The sequence below is a fragment of the Pan troglodytes genome, chromosome 13 (assembly GCF_028858775.2).
Source record: "Pan troglodytes isolate AG18354 chromosome 13, NHGRI_mPanTro3-v2.0_pri, whole genome shotgun sequence".
In the NCBI taxonomy this organism is placed as follows: Eukaryota; Metazoa; Chordata; class Mammalia; order Primates; family Hominidae; genus Pan; species Pan troglodytes.
In genome coordinates this window covers 63918791-63938434 of record NC_072411.2, presented here as the reverse complement: position 1 = coordinate 63938434, position 19644 = coordinate 63918791, and the positions used below count along the sequence as shown (strand labels likewise).

The window sequence follows — 19644 nt, the reverse complement described above, 5'->3', positions numbered from 1 at the left end:
TAATAGTGGGAGACTTTAACACCCTACTGTCAATATTAGACCGATCAACGAGACAGAAAAATCAACAAGGATATTCAGGACTTGAACTCAGCTCTGGACCAAGCAGATCTAATAGACATCTACAGAACTCTCCACCCCAAATCAACGGAATATACATTCTTCTCAGCACCACATTGCACTTATTCTAAAATTGACCACATAATTGGAAGTAAAACACTCCTCAGCAAATGCAAAAGAACACAAATCATAACAAACAGTTTCTCAGACCACAGTGCAATCAAATTAGAACTCAGGATTAAGAAACTCACTCAAAACCACACAACTACGTGGAAACTGAATAACCTGCTCCTGAATTACTACTGGGTAAATAACGAAATTAAAGCAGAAATAAATAAGTTATTTGAAACCAGTGAGAACAAAGACACAACATACCAGAATCTCTGGGACACAGCTGAAGCAGTGTTTAGAGGGAAATTTATAGCACTAAATGCCCACAGAAGAAAGCAGGAAAGATCTAAAATTGACACCCTAACATCACAGTTAAAAGAACCAGAGAAGCAAGAGCAAACAAATTCAAAAGCTAGCAGAAGAGAAGAAATAACTAAGGTCAGAGCAGAGCTAAAGGAGACAGAGAGACACACACAAAAACCCTTCAAAAAAACCAGTGAATCCAAGAGCTGATTTTTTGAAAAGATGAACAAAATAGATAGACGCTAGCCAGACCAATAAAGAAGAAAAGAGGGAAGAATCAAATAGACACAATAAAAAATGATAAAGGGACGATCACCACTGATCCCACAGAAATACAAACTGCCATCAGAGAATACTATAAACACCTCTACGCAAATAAACTAGAAAATCTAGAAGAAATGGATAAATTCCTGAACACATACACTCTCCCAAGACTAAAGCAGGAAGAAGTTGAATCCCTGAAAAGGCCAATAACAAGTTCTGAAATTGAGTTAGTAATTAATAGCCTACCAACCAAAAAAAGCCCAGCACCAGATGGATTCATAGCCGAATTCTACCAGAGGTACAAAGAGGAGCTGGTACTATTCCTTCTGAAACTATACCAAACAACCGAAAAGAGGGACTCCTCCCTAACTCATTTCATGAGGCCAGCATCATCCTGATACCAAAACGTGGCAGACGCAACAAAAAAAGAAAATTTCAGGCCGATATCCCTGATGAACATTGATGCAAAAATCCTCAGCAAAATACTGGCAAACCAAATCCAGCAGCACATCAAAAAGCTTATCCACCACCATCAAGTCTTGTTCATCCCTGGGATGCAAGGCTGGTTCAACTTACAGAAATCAATAAGCGTAATCCATCACATAAATGGAACCAATGACAAAAACCACATGATTATCCAACAGATGCAGAAAAGGCCTTCAATAAAATTCAACACCCTTTCATGCTAAAAACTCTCAATAAACTAGGTATTGATGGAACATATCTCAAAATAATAAGAGCTATTTATGACAAACCCACAGCCAATATCATACTGAATAGGCAAAAGCTGGAAGCATTCCCTTTGAAAACCAGCACAAGACAAGGATGCCCTCTCTCACCACTCCTATTAAACATAGTATTGGAAGTTCTGGCCAGGACAACCAGGCAAGAGAAGGAAATAAAGGTATTCAAATAGGAAGAGAGGAACTCAAATTGTCTCTGCAGATGACATGATTGTATATTTAGAAAACCCCACTGTCTCAGCCCAAAATCTCCTTAAGCTGATAAGCAACTTCAGCAAAGTCTCAGGATAGAAAATCAAAGTGCAAAAATCACAAGCATTCCTATACACCAATAACAGACACAGAGCCAAATCATGAGTGAACTCCCATTCACAATTGCTACAAAGAGAGTAAAATACCTAGGAATACCACTTACAAGGGATGTGAAGGACCTCTTCAAGGAGAACTAGAAACCACTGCTCGAGGAAATAAGAGAGGACACAAACAAATGGAAAAACATTCCATGCTCATGGATAGGAAGAATCAATATCGTGAAAATGGCCATACTGCCCAAAGTAGTTTATAGATTCAGTGCTATCCCCATCAAGCTACCATTGACTGTCTTCGCAGAATTGGAAAAAACGACTTTAAATTTCATATGGAACCAAAAATAGAGCCCGTATAGCCATGACAATCCTAAGCAAAGGAACAAAGCTGGAGGCATCACACTACCTGACTTCAAACTATACTACATGGAAAAACCACAGGGCTCTTGTATCCAAACCAATATTTAGACCAATGGAACAGAACAGAGACCTCAGAAATAATGCCACTTATCTACAACCACCTGATCTTTGACAAACCTGACAAAAACAAGCAATGGGGAAGGATTCCTATTTAATAAATGGTGTTGGGAAAACTAGCTAGCCATATGCAGAAAACAGAAACTGGACCCCTTCCTTACACCTTATACAAAAATTAATTCAAGATGGATTAAAGACTTAAATGTAAGACTTAAAGCCCTAAAAACCCTAGAAGAAAACCTAGGCAATACCATTCAGGACATAGGCATAGGCAAAGACTTCATGACTAAAACACCAAAAGCAATGGCAACAAAAGCCAAAATTGACAAATGGGAGCTAATTAAACTAAAGAGCTTCTGCACAGCAAAAGAAACTATCAACAGAATGAACAAGCAACCTACAGAATGGGAGAAAATTTTTGCAATCTATACATCTGACAAAGGACTAATGTCCAGAATCTACAAGGAACTTCAACAAATTTACAAGAAAAAAACAACCCCAGCAAAAAGTGGGTAAAGGATATGAACAGAAATTTCTCAAAAGAAGACATTTATGTGGCCAAGAAACATGAAAAAAAGCTCATCATCACTGGTCATTAGAGAAATGCAAATCAAAACCACAATGAGATACCATCTCATGCCAGTGACAATGGCAATCATTAAAAAGTCAGGAAACAACAGATGCTGGAGGGGATGTGTAGAAATAGAAACACTTACACTGTTGGTGGGAGTGTAAATTAGTTCAACCATTGTGAAAGACAGTGTGGCAATTCCTCAAGGATCTAGAACCAGAAATACCATTTGACCCAGCAACCCCGTTACTGGGTATATACCTGAAGAATTCTAAATCATTCTACTATAAAGATACGTTCTACTATAAAGATATAAACATACTACTACGTATATTTATTTCAGCACTATTCACAATAGCAAAGACTTGGAACCAACCCAAATGCCTATCAATGATAGACTGGATAAAGAAAATGTGGCACATATACACCATGGAATAGTATGCAGCCATAAAAGAGGACACGTTCATGTCCTTTGCAGGGACATGGATGAAGCTGGAAACCATCACTCTCAGCAAACTAACACAGGAAAAGAAAACCAAACACTGCATGTTCTCACTTATAAGTGGGAGTTGAACAATGAGAACACATGGACACAGGAAGGGGAACATCACACACTGGGGCTTGTTGAGGGGTGGGGGACTAGGGGAGAGATAGCATTAGGAGAAATACCTAATGTAGATGACGTGTTGATGGGTGCAGCAAACCACCATGGCATGTGTATACCTATGTAACAAGCCTGCACGTTCTGCACATGTATTCCAGAACTTAAAGTATACAAAAACAAACAAACAAAAAAAATTAAGATTGATGATTTGGGGGTTGAGACAGCAACCAAACAATTTTTTTCTTCCTGATTGTACCCTAAATAACATTAGAAATTGTATAAAAAATAAATTCTTTCAATTAAAAAAAATCTCAGAGACTTAGTGTCAAAACGAAGCACATAAAAAAATTTAGCAGTTCTTCATGGGAAAAAAGAAAAATGTGATTTTCAATAATGTCACACTGAACATGTAATAACATTCTTAGTAAGTGATAATTTTATTGAGAGCAGTTTAAGTAGAATGACGGTGCCAAAGTCAGACTGCAATATGATAAGAAATGAATGAGTCTAAAAATATTCAGGATCTAGTAGAGACTACTCCTTCAAAACTCTCAAGATTCAGATTGAACCAACACGTCTTTAAAAGTACGTGCTTCAAAAGTACATACTGTTCTAAGTAGTAAAGAATTTTTTTTAAGGATGGGGTAAACCTGGACATTCATTTCATGTGTATTTCTTCCAAGTAGCTACTGTGCGTTCTGCATGTTTACTGTCAGGTTTCACTTAAGATCTAGAAGAGAGAGGAAACTGTTAGCTCAAATATCCAGAAAAAGAAAAACAACACCTCGCTTAGTATTTTGTTTGTTTTTGTTTTCATTAAAATGTATTATTTATGTTAATATGTAATGGCTTTACTATTGTTATTTATGTATTTATTTTGAGACAAAGTCTGGCTCTATTGCCCAGGCTGGAGTGCAGTGGTGCCATCTCAGCTCACTGCAACCTCCACCTCCCTGGCTCAAGTGATCCGCCCACCTCAGCCTCCCAAGTAGCTGAGCAGCTGGGATTATATGCAGCTAAATTTTTTTGAATTTTTTGGTAGAGACAGGGCTTCACCATGCTGCCCAGGCTGGTCTCAAACTTGTGACATCAAGTGATCCACTCGCCTTAGGCTCTGAAAGTTCTGGGATTACAGGCGTGAGGCACTGAACCCGTTCTATTATTATTTTTAAATGAATTCATTAACACATACTTTTTAAATTTCTCAGTTTTAAGTTCTCCTATGGTAAATACCAACATATCTACTTACACAAAAGTTCTTTGGGGTGCTTAGTAATTTTTGAGAATGTGAAGGGATCAACACATTGGTAGCAGTGTTGATAAGCATAATCATATGATTTATCTCTAGTAAAGCTCAACAGAAATGAAGAAAATAAATTATTGGCTTGATTCAAGATAGAATATTGGTATGATGTCTAGAATATTCAGTAATTGATTCATGTTCTAAAGATTCATTGAACCCTGACTGAGGGTCAGACACTCATAATAAGTCTAAAAATACAAAAGGAAGACAGTCTACCTAGAAAGTGTTCCAAGTACAGAGAAGGGAAAGAAAACAGAACTTAGCTCAACGGATATTTATTTGAGCACTTGGCAGAATCAGGTCATAAAAACGAATACTGAATGCTAAAATGCTAACTGTTCTCATGGAATTTATGTTTGATAATGCAATCCAATGCACTATTTTTTTTAACCAAAGTAAACTATGAATCAACATATTAAATTCTATTCTTAATGAGTACAATTGTTCTTTTCTTTTTTCTTTTTCTTTCTTATTTATTTATCTATTTATTTATTTTTGAGGCAGAGTCTCGCTCCATCACCCAGGCTGGAGTGCAGTGATGCAATCTTGGCTCACTGCCATCTCCACTTTCCAGGTTCAAGTGATTCTCCCCTCTCAGCCTCTCAAGTAGCTGGGACCACAGGCACCTGCCACCACACCCAGCTAATTTTTGTATTTTTAGTAGAGACGAGGTTTCACCACGTTGTCCAGGCTGATCTCACACTCCTGACTTCAGGTGATCCATCCACCTTGGCCTCCCAAAGTGCTGGGATTACAGATGTAAGCCATTACACCTGGCCTAGTACAATTATTCAATAGCCTTCAAAGCAATTAGATAAGCAGAACAATTGCCTCACCGAGGCTTTGAGAAATACAAATCTGTTTTCTCTTTTAAAAAATATTTAAACATTCTTTGATATTCAATCAATGTCCTGTTGTAATTAACATGTCCTATTATAACTAATGGCTCTTATCTTTTAGAGTAGCTTTCTGGTTGAGTTTCCGCTTCTCTATCCCATAATCTACAATGATTACCTAAAGCCGTGCTCTGAAACTTTCAAGTCTAAATAATTGAAAAAATAGATGACTGATGCTTATGCTCAAATTTCAGTCTTTGTTATGTGATTGATGCTTATTCTCAAATTAGGTAGCTCTCACTAATCAAAGAAATAGGTGGAAGCCCCTTCTCTGTTCTCATCCTAAATCTGAAATTTATAGAACATGGATGTTTCCCTGTTCTGTGTCCACTTGGTTAGTCAAGAAAACTTTGGAACTGACATCTTTCTGTCTAGAAAATCTTGATTCCCAATTGGGGAAGTAGAGGATGAAGAGAAGAGAGATACATTGATATACATGTACTTCCCATGACATAGTAGGATCCTCTCACATTATCACGTCTCATGCCCCACAGATATCTTAAAATATTGCCCTAATTTCTTAGATGGGGAAACATTTTTTGTCTGAAATATAACAAAATATTAAACAAATGTATGTGAAAGTGATAATACTTAAATCGTAGAATAACAATACAAATCAATATAGAAATACTAAGAGCTTTTATACTGTGAGTATTTTCTCAGAGAGAGTTCTGCTAAATCAGGTGTATGGCCCTCATTAAGCTATTTTTTTCATCCTCCTGTCTTCTCACAAATTTCCTAAATAGAATAAGTTATTCATTACAGTGGATTGAATAATTTCCTCCCAAAATACACATCAACCTGGAGCCGCAGAATGTGGCCTTATTTGAAATAAGGATTTTTGCAGATGTAATTAAGGTAAGTATCTCAAGATGAAATTATCCTGAATTGGGATGGGCCCTAAATCCAATGATTTGGATGGATTTAGGATGGGCCCTAAATCAAATGACAAATGTCTGTCTTCATAACAGAAAATAAGAAGACACACAGAGACAACTGGGAGAAAGCCATGTGACGATGGAGACAGAGAACAAAGGTCTATTGCCACAAGCCAGGGAAGACCAAGAGCCACCAGAATATGGAAGAGACAAGGAAGGATCCTCCCCTAGAGACTTCGAAGGGATTGTGGCCCTGCTGACACCTTGGCTTCAAACTTCTAGCCTCAAAAATGTTAGAAAACAAACTACTGTCATTTTAAACCACCCAATTTGTAGTAGTTTCTTATGGCAGTCATTGTAAACTAATACACTCATTAAGTTGGTTCCTTTTGAAAACTGAGGGGAAAAATGTTTTTCTTCTTGCTTTTGCTTTCCTGTGCGTAAATATCAAAAACTAATTCATATAACACTATAAAACATAATTTGGACAGATTGAAGAATTTATAATATTGAACCCCTGAAACAAGTTCAAATTTTAGCTATTGTAAACATAGAAAAAGTAATATACAATACTAATTGGCTCTTTTTACAGAATTTTCAAATATCTGCAGCCATGTATTTCAATAAAAACATTATTAAATTATTTAGATGAAATCTAGAAGTATATAATCCCATTTGTTCACTTACAACTGAATTTTGATTTAATGCCCCTTCTGTGATCTACTGCATCTGCTCTTCCCATTAACAATAACAACAAATTTCCATAATGTGTTGGAGAATCCAAGTAAAGGAAAATAGTGGTATGATGCTACTTTTTATGTTCTTACTTTCAAGATCTTATATTTTTGAGACATACACTTCTTTGAAGAGCTGATGAAAGCTTTTTCCAGTCCCAAAAAATCTACATACAAATTTTTTACATAGAAAAATTTACATGCTCTGTTACAGAAATCACAAGCTCCTTGAAATCTATCTACAGCTTCTCTAATAGTCCCCAAACTCCCAGGTTAAAAATATCTACGTTCAGGCAACTGTAGAGAGTTGATAGATGTTGCATGCATTTTGGTGTCATGTATACTATTCAGATAAACTGCTATTGTTTTTTCTTTAGACTTCAAAATTCTTTACTCAAAACAAGATTTCCATTGATATTAACAACGGTGCTTACTTTGGTAGCACATATACCATAAAGGGAATATTAATAATATATTCTAGGTGTCACTGAAAAAATTTCTTTACACTATGAAGTTTTAAAATATTATATTCATGGGTGTTAATTTATTATCCCTTTGGGAAACATTTTTCTAAAGGAGATTTTATAGCGGAAGCATGGGAGAATGGGATTCAATACAGAGAAATCTGATTCACAACAAACTGTCATGAAAAGAGGACCTCCAAAAGTTTTAGGTATACCTAGTGGGGGAAAATGTTCCCAAAGAACTTGAATAAATACCTCATCTGTCATTAGGGTTGCAATTGATCTGCCAATCTCATGGTACTGTTGACCCTTTCCCAGGGGTCCCAGAAGAATGAACAAAAATCTGTAATTAAGAAGAAAAAAAATGTTTTAAGGTAGAAATATAAAAATAATTTTAGTAATACAGAATCACTCATCTCAAAGGAATTACTGAAAATGGAGATTGTGATGGCAAATACTTCCATAGTTTTTCATAGTTCATTATTATTTTGAAAAATTTTACCATGATTGACCCTTATGCTTAAGATCCTCAAGCAATGGGAATGCATGGTTTTCCGTGTTTTTTTTTTTTTTGTCACAGTGTTTCTCCGTTTAGTTACCTGTACAGCATGTGCAGTTGTTATTGGGAATTTTAAGGATTCTATGATCCTTAGAGAAGGAAAGTGGGAAAAGTAAAATCTGATTAGACCTTTCTAAATTGGAAGGAAGAAAACTCACTTGTATGCAAAATGGTGAACAGTTCAAAGGGGACAAAGGTAACACAGTAGCAAAACAGAGAAAATATAGAGTCAAAAAACAGTAGGTGTATGTGCAATTTTCATTATAAAAAATTATTGTCAGGAATCAAAGATCAGCCACGTAGAAGAAAATGGGGAGTTAATGATCTATTATTTATAATGCTGAGGAATAAAAATAGCATCTGCACTATAATATTCCATCTATATTAGGTCGAACATTTGGCAAATTCATCATCACAAGTGGTGCTTTTAAAGAAATCAATAGATACTCTAACTTTAGCAGACTGGTAATTGCCCTGTCTCTGAGAAAGTCAATCCTTCTGGGAAATTTTGAAAATTAAAGAATGCCCTATATTCTGCCATATCATTCTATGGTGTTAATTTGTTAAATGGTTTATGCTGTTAAGTATGAAGACTAATGACTTCACAAGGTGTACTAAAATAGTTACTATAATTCTACTCCTCATTTAGTTGTAATCTTTAGAGATTGTACATGTTTTTACATGAGGCAAATATTACACAATTGTAGAGGATGTGACAATATTTTTTGTGTGTGTCAGTGACAACTGAACCCAAGCCAATTTCTACTATGTAGAAATGTCCAGTATACATTAAAAACAGGAATGGTTTAATTCGGTGGCAGGTGCTTTATCAACTATAATAGCTTTTTAAGAAACTTCCTAACCTATGTACATCTTGCTATTTTTCAGGTTTCCATTCCATGGGCTATTTTTAAAGATCTAAAAGATTATTTTCTGACATTTCTACTATTTGTTGCCATCGTATTAATAGGATGCCCTTTTGTCTTCCCAAAAAAAGGATAATAAGAAACCCTGAATGGCTTTCTTTATTTTGTTTGTCCAACTAATCTTCCATTTTTCACCTTTCCTAACTAAATAGTCTTGTCTTTAAATCTTTTCTCATACAGTTGCTCTACAGTGGCCCTAATTTTTTTCTCCGTTGTTCTCTACACATATTTTGCTATCTCAGTATGAAATAAGGTCACTTAAACCTGACAGTTTTCACAGTAAGGGTATATAACCCCATCACGGCTTTTTTCTACTCATGGGAATTTTTCTTTTCCTTCTTTTGAAATACAAGCACTGTCATTGTCATAAATAGCCATCATTTGCTCATAGTTCACCAGACACCTTCCTAAGTGGTGGAACACAAATGCACTGCTTGGAGGACTGAAAAGAAATTTTAAACTGCTATAATAGTAACTCTACCATTAGCAAGTTTAACATCTTAGATATAAATCCCAGACTCCCAGAAACCTTGAATAGGTTACAGGTTGTCCATAGAAAACATATAGCCTGAATCACACAGTCAGATGCCACTTTAATGTGCTCAGTTCATCCTTTCCCTTTGTACATAAAAGTTGATGTGTATCAGTCATCTCAATAACTCTCAAACAGGATAAACATAGACTTCTTTCTATAATCTGAACAGTAACTAGATTCCTCCCCCAAACCATAGTCAGACATAGGTACTTAACCACTGAATCCCGTTCCAGTCAGCTGAGCTCTTACAAAATGAGGCCTCTCCTGGCTGTGCTGTTCCATAGTTGTAGAATATTTTATCCATAATCAAAGCAGGGAGTTATGTAATCTGCTATATTTTGAGTTAAGGCCAAAGATTCATAGAGGACATATATTCTACAGTTGATACAGTACCTGAACTTTTCATCAAGTAACTTGGCTAAGGTATTCAATGTTTGGAAGAGGAGGTGCACTAACAGCTTTTGAGATAGCTGAAGCATCAAACAAAGGGCACCAGCCATATGGGAACGGGGCCCTAAATATACATGTTTTGCTGTGGGAATAGGACTAGAGTAAAAGGCTATCTGCATTTTGGAATCACACTGATGGTAGAAGTATGGAAGAAAACAAGGTTCCTGGGTAAATTGCTTGGAAATTAATGTGCTAAAGTCAATATTCTGTGTTTCCTTTCTTTTTTTTCTTTTTTTCTTTTTTTTTACAGTTTTAGTAATGGATAGCCTTATTCTAAAACATGAGAAACAGCACAATTCAGTTTGTATTATCCCTAAGTTGTTATTTTATTGTTAAATGAGAAACAAGTTCTGATCATCAAATTAAATTTGTACTTTTAACTCAGATCTAACCACACTGCGATAATACTTCTACCAGTGTTTCTACAGACCCTGTGTGTCGGAAGCCCACTGTGCCTAGGATTGAAACATATATTTGACGCTATCCTAACGATGGCACTTACATGCATTTTGAAGGCCTTCTTATTCAAGTGTAAGCAAACCTTAGTAACTTTGCTGTTTTTGAGTTTGACCACACTCATGCACAGGATCCTTTCTTTCTTTAGCAGACAATTTAATGCAATCTTTGAGAAAAAGCTAACATGTTACCACTTCTTTTACCAAAAATGTAAAAAAAAAAAAAAAAAAAAAAAAAAAAAAAAAAAAGGATTCATATGGCTTCAGGGTACCTTGAGATGAGGAATGTGCCTAAAATGAAGCAGAAGTTTGAGAGAAGGGAGGAAAGAAGAGAATAATTTTTAAAGCACTTTTCCCCTCCTCCACAAACAAAAATTAATAGTAGTTTTGTGGATTTCACATTAGTTTCTAGTCAAAACTCTAACAGCAAATTACATTGAATCCTCATTTTCTTTCCATGAAAAGATGGTTTAAGAAAAAATACAAAAGACGCTTTTATACTTTTTACCTGGTTGGGATTGGGACTTCAGCCAGTCCTTGAAGCAATACAGCTGGAGACAACCTGACAAACGCAACTACTGTTCGATCCAAGAACTCCAGTTCTCCCACTAAGATGTTAGATGCTTCAGCACCTGGAGGAATCTTTTTCATAAAATGCAGATCAACCTGCAAGCATCACCAGGTAAATATGATAAGTCAAAGTTGGAAAAATCTGGTAAATCATATTCTTGCACAGTGCTTCACATATAGTAATCCATGAATAAATATAGTTTAAATAAATACACACAGTTAAATATCTCATTTGCCCTTTTTCTATAATAACCTTTTTTCTTTACTTGTGGATTATTTTAACTGGTCATCAATAAGCTGAGTACTCTGGTACTTCTATTTATTATTTTTAAAAGAAGTTTCTCCAGCCTCAACAATCTTGAAATTTTAGACAGGGAAAAGTACGTGAGTTCAGTTAAATAACTATTCTTTAACCATAATTTAATTAGCATTTGCCAACAGATTTAATATTTTATATTACATTACCTAATTTTTGTACATAATACATTTTAATTGATAAATATGCTTATGTCAAAAGAAATATAATCATGTTTCTCTTTACAGTATAAATTATGACTTTAACCTTCTTCTCTTTTCTAGTTGTTCTATATTCTTCACATTATATACTTGGCCTGGTAATTCTTCAATATTGGTTTTTCATCTGAGAATTTAGATATGACACAGTAGAAAAAAATAAGAATAAAATATTAACATTTGGAGTTACTGAAGAGCTATAGTTGAATTTCTGACATGAGATGTTTGTGATTGAAATGAATGTACACAAAGCAAAAGTGATAATTAACAAGAAGAAATGCTAAGAATAAAGGGTGAAGTCTAAAAAATGAATGCAAAATATCCTTAACAATAAATATCAATTTTTATGCATAGGGCCTCAGTGAAAGACAAGCAGTGACTTTAATGTAAATTGTACAAGATCTATGTCTTGTTTCTAATTCACTTGAGTAGCTTTTTATGAAACTCTGTTTTTAGGGGAATAAGAATTTATCTGCTCTAGTAATTGATCTTATGCTCTAATGTTAATGAAATGAGGGCCAAAGATCAAAGTGAGAATAGCCAAGAGAGGAACGAGCCCTGGCAAATATGAGTGAGGCTGAGAAGATTTTTTTTAGCCTAGATAGTTCTTTTGCAGGTTTAATGATTTGAGAATATTTTTCTCAAAAATTTAAAATGAAAAAATCCATAGTAATACTTTAGTGACTACATTAAATATGTTGCTTTCTGAAATCAAGATGATAGTACAGCTATTTGGAAGTTTTGTAACTAATTAATCTTTCCAAAGAATAAGGATACCACAAAATATATAACCTAGTATAGGAAGTATATATTCTTTCACAAGGATTAAATATAAAAATATCCTACAGTACTCCATCAAAAATATTAAATAGAATCATTATTTTATTTTAAAGGAAAGGAAGAATGATTTAACAAAGCAAAACTGCCTATAAAAATATCTAACAAATATTATACATCCAAAATTTTTAAGCTACAAATGTACTCCAAATATAAATTTGTAAATTCATAATTAATGTACACTGGATTATATAGCAAATATTTTGCTTTTGTGGAATCTGATCTTTTAGTTTATAGATAGCAAAAGTATTTATTTACTATAATAAGTAAGGTTAAATTTCATGGGATTTATTGTGGTATTTTTGTAGGTATTTATCTAGTTAGGAGAAATGTACACATTTAAGATGCTTTAAATTAGTAATGCTTTACATTTTCATTGTAATGCCAAAATTCCCAAGGAGGGAATAGAAGATTTCCCATATACTATTAGCTCTGTGAGGAAAACATAATAAATTTCATAATCCTTTCTGTTACTAAAAGAATAAACAGTTAAGTTTTCTCTCTCAATGGAAAGAACAATGATACAATATAAATATACTGAACAAAATTTAAAATGAGAAAACATCTTTTTTTAAAATCCATAATTGATAATATGAATTATATTGATAATACCTGAAATTTAAATTCCACCTTGAAAATTCTATAGACTCATTTATTGCTGGACAAATGCCATTGTCTTAACTACGAAAGTCTGTGCCTCGGGCAAGTGGTGATTATAGAAATAACTGTTTAAAGATGAAATTTAATTAAATCAAGAAGTACATAGTATGTTAAAATAGTTAAATTTTGTAAAAGAAAATATATGGTCATTACATATGATCTTTAAATTTACAAAATACCTAATATATCATTGATACCTGTTATTTAGAAAAAACATTAAAATATACAGAATTTAAATTCAGGATAAGCAAATTCATCTTTTGACTTCAAATGGAATAAGTTATAGTACTATAGCACATATCTGGGGTAGCCGTTGTATTATACTCATTACATTACATTATTCTTGGAGTAATCATATACTTTGGGAAGTAATCGATTATATATTATCTAATTATATTATTCTATATTATGTATAGTTACATATTATATTATTCATGGGGCAACCCTATATTTTGTGTTTGTGTACTATATACTTCATGAAGAAACTTATTTGACAAACCAACTATCTTTTTTGGTTTGGTTAAGTTTTTGAGACAGGGTCTCCTTGTGTCATCCAGAGTGGAGTGCAGTGGTGCGATCCCAGCTCACTGCAGCCTCGAACTTCCTGGCTCAAGCCATCCTGATCCTTCCAGTTCAGCCTTCTGAGTAGCTGGGACTACAGGTGCGCCACCATGCCTGGCTGATTTTTTCTAGATTTTGTAGAGATGAGGTCTTACCATGTTGCCTAGGTTGATCTCGAACTCCTAAGCTCAAGTGATCCTCCTGACTTGGCCTCTCAAAATGCTGGGATTACAGGTGTCAGCCACCATGCCCTTGGCCCCCTTAAGCAACTTTTAATATAATAAAATATTATGTTTAAAGACCTGAATGTGACCTCTTATAAAATTATAAATATGTAAAGCAGCTCTAGAGAATCTAGGTTGAACTACATCCCTAAGAAAACTGTCAAGTGAACACAAACACTTGGAATGGACAAGAAGGAAATCCTGGAAGTTTCTGGTCCTCTGAATAGGATCTTGAAGAAATCGAGCTATACTCTTCTGGGTCTGTATTTACACTCATGCTTCTGGGCTGTCCAGACCTCACCTTTATGCTGGTAGTGGAAATATTTCTTTCTGGGCCTTTGATACTTAATCTGTGGATGAGAAACAGTTACATTTCTAGGGAACAAGGAATGAGATTAGATAGAAGACCAAGGTGAAATTGGAAGTGTCTGGGCAAACTACACGCTAAGAGTTAAAGGAAAAACAGATGGAAATTTAAGGAGAAAGTTTAAGCCTTCAGCCCATTATAGAAAGTACAAGAAACTTCATAGGGATTCTCTGGGAAGAAATGGTGTCTTGACACTAACTCGCCAGTGATCTTGAGCAGCTCTCTTAATCACTCTATAATTCAGCTTTCTTGCTGACTAAATGAGGAGATGTCTAAGGTTTCCTACAGTTCTAGGATTAAATAATACAACTCTCTCTAATATGTTTCATACACTAAAGCTAGATGCAGATGGAAGTTCTTTCTATGTAGAAAATTATGTGAAGCCATCTCTGGGTCATTTGAAGTAAAAGAAAACACCACCAACATAAAATACCTACGTTCCACTGTCAGCTTGAAAAACAAAAACAAATATTGCTTTGACACATCTGCTTTTTAAAAGTATTATGGGAAGCTAAAACCTGATAATTCCAGTTATTTTCCTAATCATTCCTTAAGTAAGTTTGATACGTCTATCCACTGGAAGGGTTACAAATATGTAGGTTGAATGTAGATGGAATAAATATGATCAAATCATATAAGATGAATAAAGACCTTTTTTTTCTTAACACCTCAAAATATTTGGAATCTGCATATTAAGATTCTGGGGTTTTGGAATCTGTATATTAAGACTTAAAATATTAAAACAGAGAACTAACCTGGAGACTAGGTGAATTCTGATAAATTCACTACTAAACTAAAATCATAAGGCTAAAAAATATCAACTCATGCACCTGCAAAATCTGGCACTAAAATTTGTTTCCATAGTGATAGATCACAATTGCTCTTTTCAAACTCTACTTTCTGCCCTCTCAGACTTTAAAGTAAAAAATCTTACTTAGTCTTTTTTAAATTCCAAAACTGGGCTTACATTATTTTGAATCTTGAAGGATTCATTCAACAAATATATACCAAATACTATTCAAGGCACTAAAGACCCAGTGGAGACCAAAACATTCAATTATGGTCTGGTGTTTTATTTCTGACACTATTATTTCTACTACTACTAATAACCACACTAATAAGTGTAACCACCTTTTATTAAATACCTGCTACAAGTCAAGCACTGTTCCAGCACCTCTCTCTATATTATCTCATTAAATCTTCACAACGAAATTGTAAATAGTTTTCTTACTTTGCAAATGAGAAGGCTGAACTTTAGAGAACTTCTCCAAGATCAGCTAGTTTATAATGCCAGAGTTGGGATTCAAGATCTCATGCTGTTTCTCAAAAGCCACATTCTTTCCAGTGTGCCATGCTATGAACAAGAGCTGACACTAAGTAGAGGGCTCTAGAAATTTAACTTGCCTATTAAAAGATGAAACCGGCCAGTGATCACAAATGTGAAGAGAAAGAAAAGGATTAAAAGAAAGGAAATGGAATTTTGACTCTTCCATAGTTTTAACTGTTTGGTGGGGACCAGAAGATGAGACTACTGCCTACAACTGGCAATCTTCATTTTCTTTCATATGTGATGAAGTATTCTTGAAGGCTGCAAAGGCAGGTCACACAACCAAAAGCAACATAATATGGAGATATACAATCAGTGTATAAAGGTTATATTATTTTTAAAAAGTTAAATCACAATTTATTTGAAAGGAGGAGCTATGTGCTTTATAATGATTGTTTCTGAGGATGTTAAATATGCCTTCTTTATGCTGTTAATGCATTTATACATAAATATGCAGCTCGTTACATTATTGCTTTTAAGATCATTTCAAATTAAGAATATCAGAAATTAAATGTATGGCAGTTTGTGACAACTTTTTCCAACTTGCAGATGAATGAAGATGCAATGCTTTAAAAAGATAGTTCTTAGAGTGGCAGATGGAATACATTTGAACTGGCTTAATGTTTGAATCACATGCCTCCATACAGTGAAATGAGCTTTGAACCACTGTAGAAATAGAGCCCGAGTATGCCCTCACCTCTCTCTCTTGCTGGTGTGGAGGTCCTTTTTCATGCCTTTGTTTCATCCCACATGGACTAGTATGCCCCTTTTGTTGGCCTCCCAGTCCCTGCACGCATAATTAACAGACTTAAGCTGGTACACCATGCTCCCACGGAGATTCCACCAGGCACCAGAGGGAGAGCATGCACGTAACTAGATCTAGATTATTTAGGCATTGTCAGAGGGATTCCGAAACAGGTCCAAGGAGCTGATCACTATTAATCTTTTCAGAACCTTGATTCAGGCTACTTCCTCTACTGCTTCCATCCATTCCCACCTCCTCCCACTACTATAATTATTGCCAGTGCTAAGGGCTTTATTAAAATATTACTCTGAGTTACTTCTATTTCAGCCACTCAGATAAAGAGAATTGTTAACCTGCCATATTTTCACCAAGTATTGAAACTCCTTCTCTTTTGCATTGTCTTTTTTTTGTTTTTTTGAGATGTGGTCTCACTCTGTCACCCAGGCTGGAGTGCAGTGACACGACCTCAGCTCACTGCAATCTCTGCCTCCTAGGCTCAAGCAATCCTCCCACCTCAGCCTCCCAAGTGGCTGGAACCACAGGCACGCGCCACCACACACGGCTAGAAACTCCTCTTTTCCACTCAATTGTTACTTTGCCATAGCTTGCAATGGCACATATACAATGTCAGGAATTTGCTAATCAAAATCACATCATTGTCACTGACTCATTTTCTAAGAATACATTCAAGTTAATGATTTCACTTCAGTTGTCTCCAATTAGATGTATCCCTCAACACAGTCAGTTCTTAATATGTTTTTATTTAAAACTCTGCTCAGTTTTACTATGTCCTTCTAGGATTTCCTTACAGTAATGACTTTTCCTTAATTACATTAACAATTCAGTTTTATATTATGATTTGCTTTCCCACAAATAGAAGAAAAGTGATTTTGAACACAAACTAGCCAAAGTTTTTAAACAATAGATTAAACTTGGCCGGGCGGGGTGGCTCATGCCTGTAATCCCAGCACTTTGAGAGGCTGAGGCGGATGGATCACCTGAGGTCAGGAGTTCGAGACCAGCCTGTTCAAGATGGTGAAACCCCGTCTCTACTAAAAATACAAAAATTAGTCAGACATAGTGGTGCACGCCTGTAATCCCAGCTACTCGGGAAGCTGAGGCTTGAGAATTGCTTGAACCCAGGAGGAGGAGGTTGCAGTGAGCCAAGATTGCACCACTGCATTCCAGCCTGGGTGACAGAGCGAGACTCTGCCTCAAACAAACAAACAAACAAAGAACAACAAACACAAACAAACAAAAATAGATTAAACTTCTGTTAAATTCCCTGTGAAGCCCAGTTATTCTTTTTATTGGAAGAGATAACATTATACCAAGTGGCTGAAACATGAACACTATGCATAAAATTCACAGGTTCAGTTTTTTTTTTTTTTGAATAGGCAAAATGTTACATGTGGACTTAATGCTAACATTATCTGTAACAATATCAAGCTTTGACAAGAAACAAAAAAAGCGCATGCAAAATATTGTGTCAACACCTCTTAAAATGGGTAGTAATTTCTAGTAGTAATTTAGCAACTTACTTAGATGAGAGGGAGAAAAGCTCACCTTGCTAAAGTCAACAGTGCTGTTTTCTCTGCTAACATCATTTTTATTTTCAACACAAGCTGGAGCAGACTGAGGAGAAACAACCTGACCTGCTAAAAGAGATTGTTGTGACAGAATACAAACAATTACTTACATAGTTGTAGACATACTGAGTGAAATAGGCACTTCAATTAAACTAGACTAACAGGTTTCTTAATAAATTTATGATGTAAGAATGAAGGGTCAATATAAATAAATCTATATTAATACAAACATTCTTATTATCAGTTACAGGTAGAAATGGGAGAATTCAGTAAAAAATAAACCTATTTTCAGATAAAAACTCTAAAAGATTATTTTCAATAAGGATTATCTACAAAATATGTAAATGTTACCAGGATTTTGAAGCATCATTGATTTCTAGATTCCAACCAAAACTAATGGCGTATATAAAAAGACAAGATAGACATCTGTTAAGATGTAAGCTCGGCCTGAAGAATTTAAAATGTAAAGCATTAAAAAGGACGGATATTTATCTGAAAATTACACAGTATATTTTTAGGTTCTATTGCATCTAAAAAGCCAAACCAATGAAAAAAATTTCTTTGGCCATAACTCTTACAGTTTTCTATATAAGGGGGTTCAGTTAGAAATACCTTTATTTCACACAGTATGAACACTATGGATATGATTTTATGCCTCTGACTATTCTATTATATAAGCATACTGGTACTAGTCTGTGATGTGAGAAAAGATAAAAACTTGAATTGTATTAGTTTTGCATTAACACTAAATTAAAACAAAATTATCTTGTAGTTCTTTTCCCTATTATAGGGAAGATGATGAGAATTAAGTGGATAGTAGCTCTGCGAGTGTGGCAATGGCTAGAAAAGGTTAAATTCCATCATTCACTAAATATGAAACATTGTTTGCAGTAAGTCATATGAAATTTGTTCATAGTTAGCAATGCAATGAAAATTAAACATCTCCCCATCTTTTTTTTTCTGTGAAATGAATAATGACAACTCAACTCTGAAGCCTTGCTCATATTTATGATAATAACTCAATGACTCAAAATACTGCTTTTATTCACGTCAGTTGTAGATGTTAGAAATACTCTCTCTGTCTGGCTCTTCTCTCTACCTACCTAAATCCCAATTTTATTCTAAATTCACCTTTAGTGTCATCTCTAATCACTTCAGTCTCTGACTGAAATTCTCTAAACTCCCAGTGTAAATGCAAAAAACCCCCACAAAAACGCTTTCCCTTAAATTCTCTCCTGAAAACCCACTTATTCTTTGTTACCTAGAAATTACCAACTGTGGTTAAAAATACTAATTATTTACTTTCAAATATTACTATAAGTTTGCTTTTTGGACTAGTAAGCCTCTCAAGCAGGGGTCATTTATTAATAGGAATAATTTTATGGTTAAAGTTGTTATAATGCCAGAAAGTAATAGGCTTAATATTCTTCTAGAACTTAAGGATTTCACTACTTTCATTAAAAAATGTAAAAGAATATATTCGGAGAAGATGAAAATAAAATGACTTTTTAAAATAAGTTCACCTCAAACCATGTTCACAAATTCTGAGTATAGCATATTCTAGGGAAATATATAAACTTCAGATAAATGTCACACAAGCTACGTAAATTATTCTC

The 19644-nt window shown here is 34.8% G+C and overlaps 1 protein-coding gene and 1 long non-coding RNA gene across 21 annotated transcripts in view; one reads left to right on the top strand and one right to left on the bottom strand.

Annotated features, from left to right (window-relative positions):
- Window positions 1-6908, top strand: part of LOC107973811 (uncharacterized) — a 29430-nt gene extending 22522 nt beyond the window's left edge. For both annotated transcript variants that reach the window (XR_001716267.2, XR_008546614.2), the window contains exon 5: window positions 6606-6908. This is a non-coding gene — a long non-coding RNA (uncharacterized LOC107973811). The remainder of the gene's footprint in view (window positions 1-6605) is intronic.
- Window positions 1-19644, bottom strand: part of SLC4A10 (solute carrier family 4 member 10) — a 363956-nt gene that overhangs the window by 93901 nt on the left and 250411 nt on the right. For 8 of the 19 annotated variants that reach the window (XM_063790514.1, XM_054679076.1, XM_063790522.1 and 5 more), the window contains 4 exons: window positions 18006-18097; window positions 16392-16481; window positions 11144-11301; window positions 7966-8053 (listed from right to left, as the gene is read on the bottom strand). In XM_063790514.1, the coding sequence (XP_063646584.1) occupies window positions 7966-8053; window positions 11144-11301; window positions 16392-16481; window positions 18006-18097 (428 nt within the window). The remainder of the gene's footprint in view (window positions 1-7965; window positions 8054-11143; window positions 11302-16391; window positions 16482-18005; window positions 18098-19644) is intronic. The other 11 variants (XM_063790518.1, XM_063790520.1, XM_054679077.1 and 8 more) reach the window with 3 other exon arrangements.